This window comes from Siniperca chuatsi, linkage group LG22, assembly GCF_020085105.1.
Source record: "Siniperca chuatsi isolate FFG_IHB_CAS linkage group LG22, ASM2008510v1, whole genome shotgun sequence".
NCBI classification, from domain to species: Eukaryota; Metazoa; Chordata; class Actinopteri; order Centrarchiformes; family Sinipercidae; genus Siniperca; species Siniperca chuatsi.
The window spans coordinates 7,549,637-7,563,065 of record NC_058063.1 but is presented as its reverse complement, the minus strand read 5'-3'; the positions used below and the strand labels follow the sequence as shown (position 1 = coordinate 7,563,065).

General features: G+C 40.8%; 1 protein-coding gene across 4 annotated transcripts in view; it reads right to left on the bottom strand.

Annotated features, from left to right (window-relative positions):
* LOC122870458 (dynein axonemal heavy chain 2-like) overlaps positions 1-13,429 on the bottom strand; it is a 76,425-nt gene that overhangs the window by 60,467 nt on the left and 2,529 nt on the right. For all 4 annotated transcript variants that reach the window (XM_044184661.1, XM_044184660.1, XM_044184662.1 and 1 more), the window contains 17 exons: positions 13,149-13,340; positions 11,910-12,067; positions 11,273-11,360; positions 10,331-10,536; positions 10,014-10,143; positions 7,828-8,010; positions 7,398-7,612; positions 6,937-7,083; positions 5,914-6,070; positions 5,415-5,524; positions 4,725-4,854; positions 4,212-4,400; positions 3,091-3,235; positions 2,708-2,900; positions 1,429-1,629; positions 928-1,084; positions 215-389 (listed from right to left, as the gene is read on the bottom strand). In XM_044184661.1, coding sequence (XP_044040596.1) covers positions 215-389; positions 928-1,084; positions 1,429-1,629; positions 2,708-2,900; positions 3,091-3,235; positions 4,212-4,400; positions 4,725-4,854; positions 5,415-5,524; positions 5,914-6,070; positions 6,937-7,083; positions 7,398-7,612; positions 7,828-8,010; positions 10,014-10,143; positions 10,331-10,536; positions 11,273-11,360; positions 11,910-12,067; positions 13,149-13,340 — 2,776 coding nt within the window. The remainder of the gene's footprint in view (positions 1-214; positions 390-927; positions 1,085-1,428; positions 1,630-2,707; positions 2,901-3,090; positions 3,236-4,211; positions 4,401-4,724; positions 4,855-5,414; positions 5,525-5,913; positions 6,071-6,936; positions 7,084-7,397; positions 7,613-7,827; positions 8,011-10,013; positions 10,144-10,330; positions 10,537-11,272; positions 11,361-11,909; positions 12,068-13,148; positions 13,341-13,429) is intronic.

Below are 13,429 nucleotides of genomic sequence, written 5' to 3'. Positions count from 1 at the left end.
TCATGCAGTCAGGGACATCACTTTTTTTGTTGAAGGGAGCAGCTGTGTAGTCAAAAATCATCAGGGGCAGGAACAGAGGCTTTGTATAGATCAGTAATGGCTCAATAGGAACAGAAGGAAACAGAGAGAGCAACAGTAAGGTGCACACACCATGGTGATGAAACACTTGGTGATAATGTATATGAGAGAGAGAGTAAGAGAGAGATTGTGTGACCTGTGCTGTTGAACTCCAGCACAGTGGTCTGGATCTTCTTCTTGAACTCCTCAGAGGAGAGGATGAGGCTGTTCTTAAACTTCTCTTTGTGCTTCTGCATCACGATGTCACTGTCAATCAACACCTGCTGGAACCACACCCACTCCCCATTCAGCACCTCACGCATATCCTGCACCTGTGGGTAAATGAAGTGTCAGGAATAAAGATGAGAAGGAATGTTCTGAGTTTGTTTATGTGTAGATATACAGTACCCATGTCTACCAGAGAAGTCAGAATTTTGACGATGCCTGTATTCTGCTGAAACCATAAAGGTATGCAAAAATCCTACTGATTAAATTGTTTTACTTCAGGGAGGGTGAACAATCAACATGTTCTTCATTACACAAGATGCATTTATGTTTATAAACTCTTGCTACTATGTCTTTTCTCTCTATATCAAGTGAGCAAATGGACAATTTCGCTCTCTGCATACCTACACAATTATTGTAACCTGTAGCACATTACAGGTTACTTGCTGCTCCATGAATAAATTACAACAGTAATAGTAGGCATCTTCTTTCACTAACTGAATGTTTGGGAGAAAAAAACTGAGCGATATTAGAGGGGTGCAAATACAAGAGTAAAGTCACAGTTTGTTATTTACTGTTTATATACAGTAATGTATTGTGTTCACTTTATAAATGTATTTGTTTATTAATGAGCAAGGTGCTTACAGCCTGTTCCACTGGGACCTCATATTTGTCCAGTATAGAAAACTGATCATGGATTAGAGGAATCTGAGCCTCTGTCTTTGCCAAATCCCCCTTGAGAGTCTCCAAGAGTTTCAGGCTCTCACCAAGCTCTGCCAGTGTCTGGGGGGGTTGTCTCAGCCTAAACACACAGATGCAAACAACAAAGAGTCACATCACCTTTAGCACAATACATATCTTAAACATTTACAGGATCAAAAGCTTCTCCCGCTCCTTTCCATCTCTTCTTCCCTTCTTCCCTTAATGACTGAAGAAATTTGGATAGGTTAAATCAATAATTTATATTTTTCATCTGAATTCACCTTATTAGTCTATTTCATGGAAAGAGAAGGTGCTCCAACTATCGGATACACTCTGTGTGGACAGTGGAGACTGTTTCTAACTAAAGCTGATCTTTTAAACAAATCATGAACTAAATACAGTAGGTTTATGTAACAAATAAAGTCCTTTCACTTGACTCCCCACCTGTTGACATTGTCCTGCAGTGAGGTATGAAGTTCTTTTAGGTGGGTGGTGGCCATGTGGCTGAGCAGCTGAGTGAACTTGGTTTGCCACTCACTGCAGTGCTGCACCAAGGAGGACTTGAGTGGTGAACAGTCCAGCATGATAAACCGGATGTTCAATACAGTCTCTTCCTGTTGAACACTGTTGGCCTTTTCTGTGTACCTGGAGGTGAACCAGAGAATGGACATGACACAAAAATGCAGAAAAGGGAGATGTATGCGTCTGCACACTTCATTATGGTAAACAACTACTTTTAAAGACTTTTGACAACATGAAACAAAAGTTCACTTGGGGAATGGAAACAAATAAAAACAAACAAAATTAGAATATAGGGCTGTGTGAAAGGGCATTTTTAACAGAATCAGCCGTCGGGAACTACAGTTGTCACAAGGTGACAATTTGTTGGAAATTCTTTATTAGGAATAACCCCTTGAGATGGTACATCTCAAGGGGTTATTCCCCATTGTGCTATTTATTCATCTAGATTGTTTTGGTGTGAGTAGCTGAGTTTTGGAGATATCGGCCGTAGAGATGTCTGCCTTCTCTCGAATATAATGGAACTAGATGGCACTCGGCTTGTTGAGCTCAAAGTGCCAAAAAAATACATTTAAAAGCCCCAACAGTAATGTCTCTCTCCAGAAATCATGACCTGTTACTCAAGATAATCTACAGACCTTGTTGTGAGCAGTTTCATGTAGGAACTATTTTCTTTCTACTGAACTACACCCACCAACCCTATCACCACACAAAAGGAAGCGTGCCACAATAACAAATAACAACAATAATATTCAAACTAATAGTTCGATACTGCTAGCTCACCTAGCGCCACTGAGCTAGCCAATGTTACAGCTCAGCCGAGGGGGATGCCATCAATGTTTACATGCTGCACTTTCACAAGCACAAGCCTCTCGTCCATGAGCAGATGCACGCTTCCTAATGCGTAGTGATATGGCTGGCTGGCGGGTGTTGTTCGGCAACTCGAGTGCCATCTAGTTCCATTATATTTGAGAGAAGCCAGACATCTCTACAGCTGTTATCTCCAAAACTCGGCAACTCACACCAAAAGAATCTAGATGGATAAATAGCACTACAGGTAAGATGAAAAATATGTATTTTTGATTTTGGGGTGAACTGTCCTCTAATGCTTTTGCAGCAAAAAAGTATCAAAAAGTTCCTAGAAATTTCTTAAACAGGTCAAGTGAAGAATTATGTTTAGAAATTAGTTTTAATTGCACAGTGCCTGTGTATATCTGCATCAAAATAAGTGACTGGTTGGTTTAATCTCTGGTAGCGTTGTATAAAGGAGTCCTTGTTGATCTCCCAGATATCCCTGTATTTGTCCCAGGTCTTAAGATATTCCTGCAGGTGGCTGACATTGGCTGTCATCCCTGTGGCAACTGCAGCCTGAATCTTCCTTATCTCCTCGTCTTGCTCTGAAGGATCAAAGAGGACAGGGTGACAAGAGTAGAAGCACCGGCAGATAGTCATGGTCTCATACTGCATACATACAACTGCTTAGTAATCACTGTCTGTATTAATTTATAGGGATTTTATATATACATGCAAAAACTTGCTAAGTAAAATGAAATGAATGAACATGTTTTTAAAAAAAAAAGTTCTAACCTATGTTGATGTGTATGGGATTCCCCTTTGACTGTTTGCAGGAGAGAAGTACAGGCAGTCGTTTGAATTCTGAGATGGTGTTGATGAGCTGAGGCATAATGTTCACAATCTGAGCAAGCTTTCCAAGCGTCGGGGAGAACTCGACCTGTCAAAACAGAGACACACAACTGCTGAACTGAACTGAACTGCTGCCAGGGCAATTTACATACCGGTAAATATTTTTGTTAAGACCGTGATAGATAATGAATAATAACCCACATCCCTTTTCGTTTAATTTCTGTCTGTGTTTATATGTTAACCTAAATAAACTGAACCCAACACTGAGCTGTGAGCTGGCATCGGCAACCAAAGGCACTCAATATATGTTGTGGCCCGTTAGTAGCTGGTATAGCTATAAAGCCTAGTGTTAATTAATTCCCCTAGACATAACACCAAATTTTTTTCTCCAGTAATACCTATGCCATGATCAACACGCCCTGATACCTAAACGACAGAATAGGTCGATTGCCAATGATTCCCAAAACGACATGTATGACGTTCCCGAAAACAGCGACAGACATGACGTTAAACACGTGGTTAACAGTGTGAAACGGTTGCAGTTCGGTTATGTTTAGGCAGCAAAACTACTTGGTTAGGTTTAGAAAAAGATCATGGTTTGGGTTAAAATAAGTACATTAGGGGCACCCTGGTGGAGTGCGCACTCCATGAGCCGGGGCTGGGTCCTTGCCACAGCGGTCCGAGTTTGGTTCCAGCCCGCGGCCATTTGCTGCATGGCACCCCCTCTCTCACTCCCACCTTTCCTGTTTATATCTTCGGCTGTTACTGTTACAGAGAGAGAACCAAACCTCCTGAGTAGAGTCCTGCATGTGCACATATGTTTGTGTGTGTGTGTGTTCTATGCTGTCTGCATGGGAATCTCAGTTTGCTTCAGACGGGGGAGCAGCACTTTAACTAGCAGCATAGTGAGAGGATGGATGCCTGTGTGTGTGTGTCTGAGTAAGAATAAGACTAGTTTCCTACATCAGTGAGCACATGCCAGTTCATGTGAAACAAGTTTGCCGAGCGTGCAGTGTAAACAAATCATTATCACATGACCTAATTGGATTAAGGGTTGCTGGTACCTTTGGTGTGTTTTGGGGAGTTGCCTGGTGCAGTGCTACCAGGACTTTGAACAAGGGATTGGGCGATGTCTTGCTGTCTCCATTGATGGCCCTGGATAGCTTCTTCATGGAGCGCTTGATGTTGCTCCTAAGAGCTTCCTGTACCATGTGGTCCACCTTCTCTGTGTAGGTCACCCAGTGCTCCTGGACCTTAAACACCATGGTAAAAATTAACAAATTTCTTTTGACTAGTTTAACCACTAGTTAAACAACTTATGTGGGTCAATACTTTAGTATTTTATCCAGCAATTTTTGAATTGCTTTAAATTTCATCTCCAGAAAATGAACTTCACTACTAACCACTTAACAGTTGCAAGTGAAAAATCTTGCTTCTCTATCCTCTAAGCTTTTGCCTCAACCTTGCATACTTACAGTATATCAAGTCTAAAATAACAATCATATAAATGTGCCAGATTACAATTTTCCAAAAGTGCATGAACATTTATGATGGAATGCTACCAATGAAGCACAGACCTCAGGTCCATCATTAGAAAAGGTGTCATGGATGCGGGTCATGATATCAACAATATCCTGGTGTGCTGAGCGCAGTATTTGGAGCTGGCTCTGCTGGTGAGCTTTCTGGTCATCCTCAAACTCCAGGTTCCTAAGAATTACAACAGGAGAAACACTAAAGATGCAATCAACAAAGGAAATAAATGTACATCAATTGGAACATAGGTACAATTAAGATGCAATCCATATGCATTGCTTCAGACAAGGTCGAGAAGTAGAGACGCTTGCTGTTGACTTCCTCAGTGAGCTGTTAGCAATGTGGTAACACTGGCCTATTAAAATATCTTGGTTTTCTCGTCAATTACCTCTACATCTGAACTGAGGGAAAGATTTCAAAGAATGACAGCATAGAAGAAAGCCACATCTCCACTGAGTACAAGAATAAATGAATGAACAAATTAATAAGAAGAATATAATGAAATGGTGGGATGTTCGATCATCAATTGAAAAAACTACTTTACCCACTGTTTCACTGTCTTTATGAATATGCATTTTAAATACATACATTCGATATTAAATGTATGAACCATGTCATAAGAAGTGACTTAAAATATAATAAATCATATCCACACACTTTGTATTATTTATTTTGTGTATTTACTGTATTAGGCATTCCATGCAATAAGGAAGAAATCACATATCTGTCGTTACCTGTACACAGTCTTTCCATCCAGTCTAACCAGCAATGTTTCACTCATCTGGCGACAGAGGTTGGCAATGGATAGATTGGATACTTTGTATCTATCAACCATCAGCTGGACCTGGAGTATAATGAAGAGGAGAGAAGAGGAAAGGAGAGGAGCTCCTCAGTGACTATAATCCAATGTGGTTTTCTTGCTGGATAAAACATATGTTCCAGATCTGTTGAGGGTAATTACTTTGGCACGTTCTCTGGAACATATTGCCTGATGAACTAAGATCTGTCACATCTGCGTCCATGTTCTAATATACTGAAAACAACTATTGTCAAACACAGTTTTCCAACCAGTCAGGGGATTTAATCCACACAACTCTCCATTCACCCACTTTTCTAATCTATAGGCCACCACTGCCGCCAGTCTGAATCTCAAAAGACAGGTAGAAGTTAATACAGTAACAGTAATACTGTACACATTCCCATATCAGTTAGTGGTGAACTGTGTGTAACAACCTTGTCAACGTGCAAGAGACAGTCACGGATGAAGACATTAGAAGCTCCTTTAGACAACCACAGGAGCTTAGTCAGCCCCGGCTGAATCTTCTTATCCATGAAACGAATTCGCTCCCGAAACAGACCCAACTCGTCAGGAGTCAGCAATCCAAGGATTCTGACACACACACACACACACACACACACACACACACACACACACACACACACACACACACACACACACACACACACACACATGAGAAGGGCATTAAGTAAATATCAGTGTGTTTTGTTTGCTGGGTGAGTACTACTAGAGCAGGCAAAATTATCTAACAGCTAGAACACTGTTGAGAGTGTGTGTCAATGTGAGTGTTGATGTGTGTTTTCATTTCAAATCCACAGTAAAGTCTTATATTGCCAGCTAAGAGAAGCAAAAATTCTAATGTTTGATGGAAATTGTTTGACAGATTTGGCTTTATGATAAAACACACATCAGTATTTGTGGTAGGCTTTTCATTTTTTTTACAATGCTGCAAAAAAGGGCTTATGTAGGGTGGTATGTCCTACATGGTAGTTCTAAACACGAGGGCATAACTTTATCTCTTTGTCTCTGGGTTATGTATTGCAGAACAGTCAAAAAAGATCACTTTCGAAGACGCAAGTGTGATACGATGTGCAGCACAAAAAAACACAATGACCAAATGACAACAGCAGTCAACGGAAAATAAGGACTCCCTACTTACCCTTTACCACAAAATGACATCAGGCAAGTGTGCAAGTGATGTCAATTACCCACTACCTCTAAAATCCTGTGCCACACCCCATACAGACACCCACACACAAAGTTACTGTGGCTGTTGCCTAGCTCCTCCAATCATAATGTCATGTTAATTTGATTATAAAAGTACAGAAGGAAGTTTAAGGCACAGTATCTTTCCAAAAATAAATTTGGATGATAACAATATAACAATACATCAGGCCCATGATATCAGAAATCATTGTTTAGTGTTGTATGCATATTTGTTCTCCTCTGTGTCAGACCTGTTATAGTCCCTGATCAGCAGCAGTGATCTCTCCCTCAGGCCTCTGAGGTCCTCCCTGTCTTGGTAAATATCAGACACACACTGGGGGATCTCAAACTTTAGTCGATCCCAGTAATGGATCTCAGAGAACAGGTTCAACAGGTTGCTGGAAAAAAAAAACACATAAAAAACACACAATAAATAAAGAGCACATCTATGTGTCATGTTTGTGTACATATGTATTTGTGTTTTTGTGTTTGTGTCGAATTGTATTTTTCTACATGAATATATTTTGTAAGAGCATATCTCTTTATCCAACTAATGGTGAGAGTGTATACCTCTGGAAGCAGAGTTAAAACAGAAAGTATGGGTATGGGTTTGTGTGTGTACACAAGTACACAGACAGCAGTATACAGTGTAAGACACTACGTGAATGTATATTTGAATGTAAATGCCTTGTGCCTCTTGTGTGTAACCCACTTGTCAAAGTTGATGTCCAGCTTGGCGGTCTTGTCCTTGCAGCGCACCATGAGTGGCTGCTCCAGTCTCTTGAGGTACTGTCCGTCCAGGTTCTGACTCCACTCGCTGAAGTTCTTCCTCACCATCTCATCCAAAACCTGGATCATCTGGCCATCGGTGAAAACTAGCTGCTTGCGGCTGTATGACTCAGGCATGAAGTAGGCATTCTGAAGCAGCTGGAGGGGAAGGAAAGGGGACAAAGAAGGAAGAAGTCAAGGAAGGAGTGTTCACTGAAGACCATGAATAACATATGGTTAAAATTCAACCAAAGCAGAACCAGTATGGACAGAGTTCCTACTACAGTTGTTTACTTTGCACACTTATGTGATGGCATGACCGGTATGTACCAAGACTAAAAGGAATAGATTATTGTGTAGTCTAATGGACTCACCTCCATGGGTCTCTTTAAGCGATGTCTGAGGGCCCTCACCCAGTGGGCCTGGCCTGCCATCCGTGGCATATGGTCAGGAGAAGACCTTGTACTCTGATTCAGCTCCTTGTTGACCATTTTGATCTCCTTGTTAAAGATTTTGAACACTTCCTCCACCTTCTCTTCTATGGTGCGCTTAATGGCCTGGGATGGAGAAGATTGGATGGAAGTCAATGGGTAGGTGAATTGTAAGAAGACAGGTGAAGACAAAGTTGAGCACCAAAGAAATAGAGAATGAGAGTTTGAGAATGAGTCTGAATGCGACTTACACTAAGAATTGAGACAAAATTGGGGGCTCTCAAAGAGATCTAAATACAACATAACAAGGATAAACTATACACAAAGCCTAATATGGGAAGTATTTTTGCTCTCAATGGATTCAAGTAATAGAAGAGGGAGTTCTCTATGAACCATAGCGAACCGCAGAGACCTCAGGCATCCAACAACCTATATACACTCCCTGACAAGTCTTGTCACCTATCCAAGTTGTAGGAACAACAAATAATAACTTGACTTCTAGTTGATCATTTGGAATCAGAAGTGGCTTATATGAAAAGCAAATTATGCTTATTTTACCAAAATAAAATCTTATCATGCCTTGATTTTTAATTATTTTATTAGGAAAGAAAGGTCAGACTTTGCTTTGAAAAAAGTCTTGTCACTTAAAAGAAATAATGTACAGTACAAAACATAAAGTCATGGTGCAGTGGAAAAATAATTAATATTGTGTATGACTCCCATGAGCTTGGAGGACTGCATCCATACGTCTCGGCAATGACTCAAATAACTTATTAATAAAGTCATTTGGAATGGCAAAGAAAGCATTCTTGCAGGACTCCCAGAGTTCATCAAGATTCTTTGATTTCATCTTCAATGCCTCCTCCTTCATCTTACCCCAGACATGCTCAATAATGTTCATGTCTGGTGACTGGGCTGGCCAATCCTGGAGCACCTTGACCTTGTTTGCTTTCAGGAACTTTGATGTGGAGGCTGAAGTATGAGAAGGAGCGCCATCCTGCTGAAGAATTTGCCCTCTCCCGTGGTTTGGAATGTAATGGGCAGCAAGAATGTCTTGATACCTCAGACTGTTGATGTTGCCATCCACTCTGCAGATCTCTCGCACACATACTGAATGTAACCCCAAACCATGATTTTTCCTCCACCGAACTTGACTGTTTTCTGTGTGAATCTTGGGTCCATGCGGGTTCCGATAGGTCTTCTGCAGTATTTGCGACGATTGGGATGCAGTTCAATAGATGATTCATCGGAAAAATCAACCTTCTGCCGCTTTTCCACAGTCCATCCTTCCTGCAAGCTGTGGGCCTTGGCAAATGCAACACGATTTTTTAGTTGTCTTCTGTTTAATGCTGGTTTCTGAGCACTAATTCGGCCATTGAGACCACTGTGTGAAAGGGCTGGCCCTGGACTGTCAAACCAACAAACGGTCCTCTCGAACAGTAGTCTTACGGGGTCTGCCTGACCTGGGCCTGTCATGAACTTCACCAGTTTCTTCATATCTTTTTCTTATCCTCTCCACTTGATGTTTAGATACATTAAAGATGTCTGCCACCTCAGCAGGAGACTTGGTCTTCAGGCTCTTGATGATCAGCACTTTGGTCTGTAGTTGAATCTTTGGCATGCTGTCAGAGGTCAGGATGCATTTCAAATGAAGGTTGGGTGTGCTGGGGTTCTACACACCTGGAAATGTGTTAATTACAGTATTTGTCACAGGTGATGCTCTAATCTGTGATTGGTTGAATCCTTTAAAGATGTGACAAGACTTTTGTCTAAGCAAAGTCTTGTCAAAGTCAAACCTCTTTGTCCTAATTAAATAATTAGAAATCAAGGCATGATAAGATTTTATTTTGGTTAAATAAGCATAATCTAGAGGCCTTTGCCTTTCATTTAAGCCACTTCTGATTCCAAATGATCAACTAGAAGTCAAGTTATTATTTGTTGTTCCTACAACTTGGATAGGCGACAAGACTTTTGTCAGGGAGTGTAGCTATATGAACTATAAAGATTTAATAAGTAGAAGGCGAGAGTATTTGTTTAAATGAGTAATGCATGTTTAGTAAGTACTTTAAAAGCAAATTGAGGACTTGAATGATTGTACGTTTGTGTGTGTGTGTTCGTGAGAGAGACACCTCTCGAGTAGACATAGGCCTAAAAATGTCCAGAAGCCGAACTCCTTCCTCCACTGTGTTCACCGTCTTAAACACTGAACTGATCAGGTTCTGCATCATCATTTCCAGATCCTTTACCAATGCACGAAACCTGTGTACACACACACAAGAACATATCCACACATGAAAACACATAATATGCATGATGAACAGCTGATAAATGCACCAAAAGCACGCTAAAACAGAAAACATTTTTGGCTTTTTTAAACCATGCAAAAATACTTTCATACTATTATATTTAGTCTTAGTTTGAATGTGTTCAAGAGCAATGGACCTACCTGTTCAATTCATTGCACCATGTGGTGTTCTCGACATCAAGTATGCCCTTGTCAACAGAGTGCAGGTTCTGTAGGCCACGGTGAAAGTTGCCTTCTATCTCCAGGAGGGAGCGGGTGAACTCTGGTCCCTGGCAACCGCTTGGGCATGGCAGGGCTCTCTGCTGACCATCTTCCCAACGGGCAAATTGATGCTGACAGTCACATACCTGAGAGAAGGCAACAAAAAACAATATCCCAAATAGCAAAAATATATCAACATGTAAGAAAAAGATTTTGTGAAATTACTGTACGGTTTGAAGACGTAATATAATGGAAGTTATATCCCATTGATTTATAGAGGACGATATCCACAAAGAGGCTTGGTCAACAATAGCAGGGATATGAATACAAAGTGGAAATAAAATGGGAAAAGAAAGCCACCAAAAGCTAACCCTTTGAGTATACTGTATTTGACTCAGATCTGTTTAAATCACAATGAGAACAACACATAGGGTGAAATGCCAACACAAAGTTAGTAACCTTAAAAACTTTAAAGAAGCTGAAGACTCAGATAAAGGAAGTGGCTGTGACTGGATAACATCCATTTTAGAAGCCACTATAAGCGTTGGAAAGCACCATGTGGCCTCCATTCCATTTGTAAACTTCTGCATGAAAATCCTGTGTTTAATCTCTTTAGTATTGGTCTTTTGCACAGGAAGGTTAACATGATATCATTTATTGGCAACAATAAAAAAGAGTATAAAAAAAGAGTATTTACAGGCAGCAGCTAGTGGTACTTCAACATAAGGAACGCTTGCATTGGCTTAAGCATTTGTTTACAAGGGTGATCGCTTGGAATGACGAGGATTTCAACAGCATGAATTTACAGAGTTGTAGTGTGCAGATGTATGTCTGCACATTTGTTAATGTCTCTGTATGGATGAGTGAGGGGAAAAAAATCACCTCAAGCAGGTCTCTGAACCTCTGAATATAAGCATCAACCTCCACAAAAAAGCTTGTTTGGTCCAGGACCCAGCCTTTTGGAGAATACCTGACGTAAAAACAGAGTGGGAAAGAGAGAGAGAAAGAGGAGGAGAGAGAAAGGGGGGAGGGGGTAGAGAGTCGGAAACAGAAATGAAGTTACAGATGAGCACCTTGGCATTTTGAATTTTGAAATTGGGTCTACAGCGGTCACTAAATCGTAAAGTGTTCAAAAACAAAAAGCAGGTTGTTACAGTAGCAAACAGCCATCCATGGCTAAGGCCTGATCACACAGTACATCTCTGATCTGCTTCTGAGTTAAAAACCCTCCAAATCTCTCAGGTTGTCTGGGATTGTTTTGCTTACCGTTCCAAGGTTGAAGCATGGTGAAAGAGTTTTCAGTTATATGCACCACATATCTGGAACAAACTTCCAGAAGATCTGAGAACAACTTTGCCTCAACCAAATATCTATTCGATTTTACACTAAACCCATATAACGCAGTGAATTACGATATTTGAAATCAAACATATTCACTTTTGATAACTTAAGACTTAAGGCTTTTAAGTCCCCAAGGGTACCCAGATGACAATGTGTTGACAGGTGAGATTTCTCCTACTTGTGGTGAATCTGTGAGGTGTGCAGGTAAATTTCCTTCCAGGACAGGCAGCACTGGATACAGTCGCTGAGGTTTTGCTTGCTGGATAACACGTAGCCCTTAAAGATCCTGTCCAGAGAGATGCTTTGGAAGCACAGGCGGATTATCTCATTACTCATCTGCAACACAGCAGAAAACAAACATTTGTCACAAATAATAAGTATTGCGAGACCAAGTCACTCAAATTCACATTCATTATATATTCAAATGATGAGGTATAAGGTCACTTTTACACAATACCTAACATAACTACATTGTAAATTTTGGTTTTGAGTCTGCATATTGTTTTATGTGAGTTTCCGTGAATGTCCGCTTAGCAACCAGCAAATATGGCTTCACCATTCTGGCTAATCACATTCATAAACTTAAACTCCCAGATTGAAAGAGCCAGCAGCCTGCAAAAAACGATACAGTACATCTCTGCTGAAATCCTTCTTCCTAACTTCATGTCACTTTTTTTCGCTTTTTCTTGGTAAAACAACCAGACATGGTTATATTTATCTTCGACAGATGTGGAGAAGGCAAAGGATAGCAGACTGCTTGTAATACTGTTGTAAACAAAACAAAGACAACATCAGCTGCAGCTACAGATATCACAAAGGCAACTGACTACAGCCTCCCACTAAGGTTATTATTTTCTCTCCCCTCTCTTTGGTATTAGCCGGAACAGCAAAGTCAAAAGTCCTTGCCCCACAGCTTTCAGTGATTGGAAAATGATATTTGACCAGACGTTGTGTTCCCCAGTGATCTACATTGCAGTTGTGGTTTGGTTAAAGGTGCAGGCTTAGATCCAGAGCTACACAGGTTTGAAGAAACCCCAGCCGCTCTGAAGGGAGCACCACTGCAGGAGTGCTTGTGCTGTCAGATCAGTGTAGCCACACGCACACACTCACAAAATAACTAGACCCAATGTTTTGCCTGAGCAAGTAATGTTTTATGTAATATCAAAGGCATAAGACAATGTGTGTGTGCGAGAGAGAGAGAGAGAGAGAGAGAGAGAGAGAGAGAGAGAGAGAGAGAGAGAGAGAGAGAAAAGATGAAGATGAGGAAAATATCAACCAAACGATAGTGGGCCAGAACATAATAGTTAGAAATTAAACATGGTCTGTGGAGCTGTCAATTGAAATTGAAATGTTCAAATTGCATATGTGTGTGAGAGTAATGGAAGTAACAGAGAGTGATGTAGTAAAATACAGGTACCTTGCGGAAGAGACCAGTGATCCTCTCACTGGTGTTGTAGTGGATAGAGTTGACCCAGACAATGCGAATGAGACTGACAATGTGTCGCAGCTTAGGAGCAACTTCGCTAGGTTTCAGCTGGGCAAGCTCTTCACAGGGCTCCTTCAGTATGGACAGGTAGGACAGGTTTGATTGGGCCTGCAGAGAGCAATCCTGGGCAACAAACACACAAAGGAAAGATGATAATATTATGGTTGTTATTATCATTATTATTATTATTTTTATAATGATTATAATGCTTC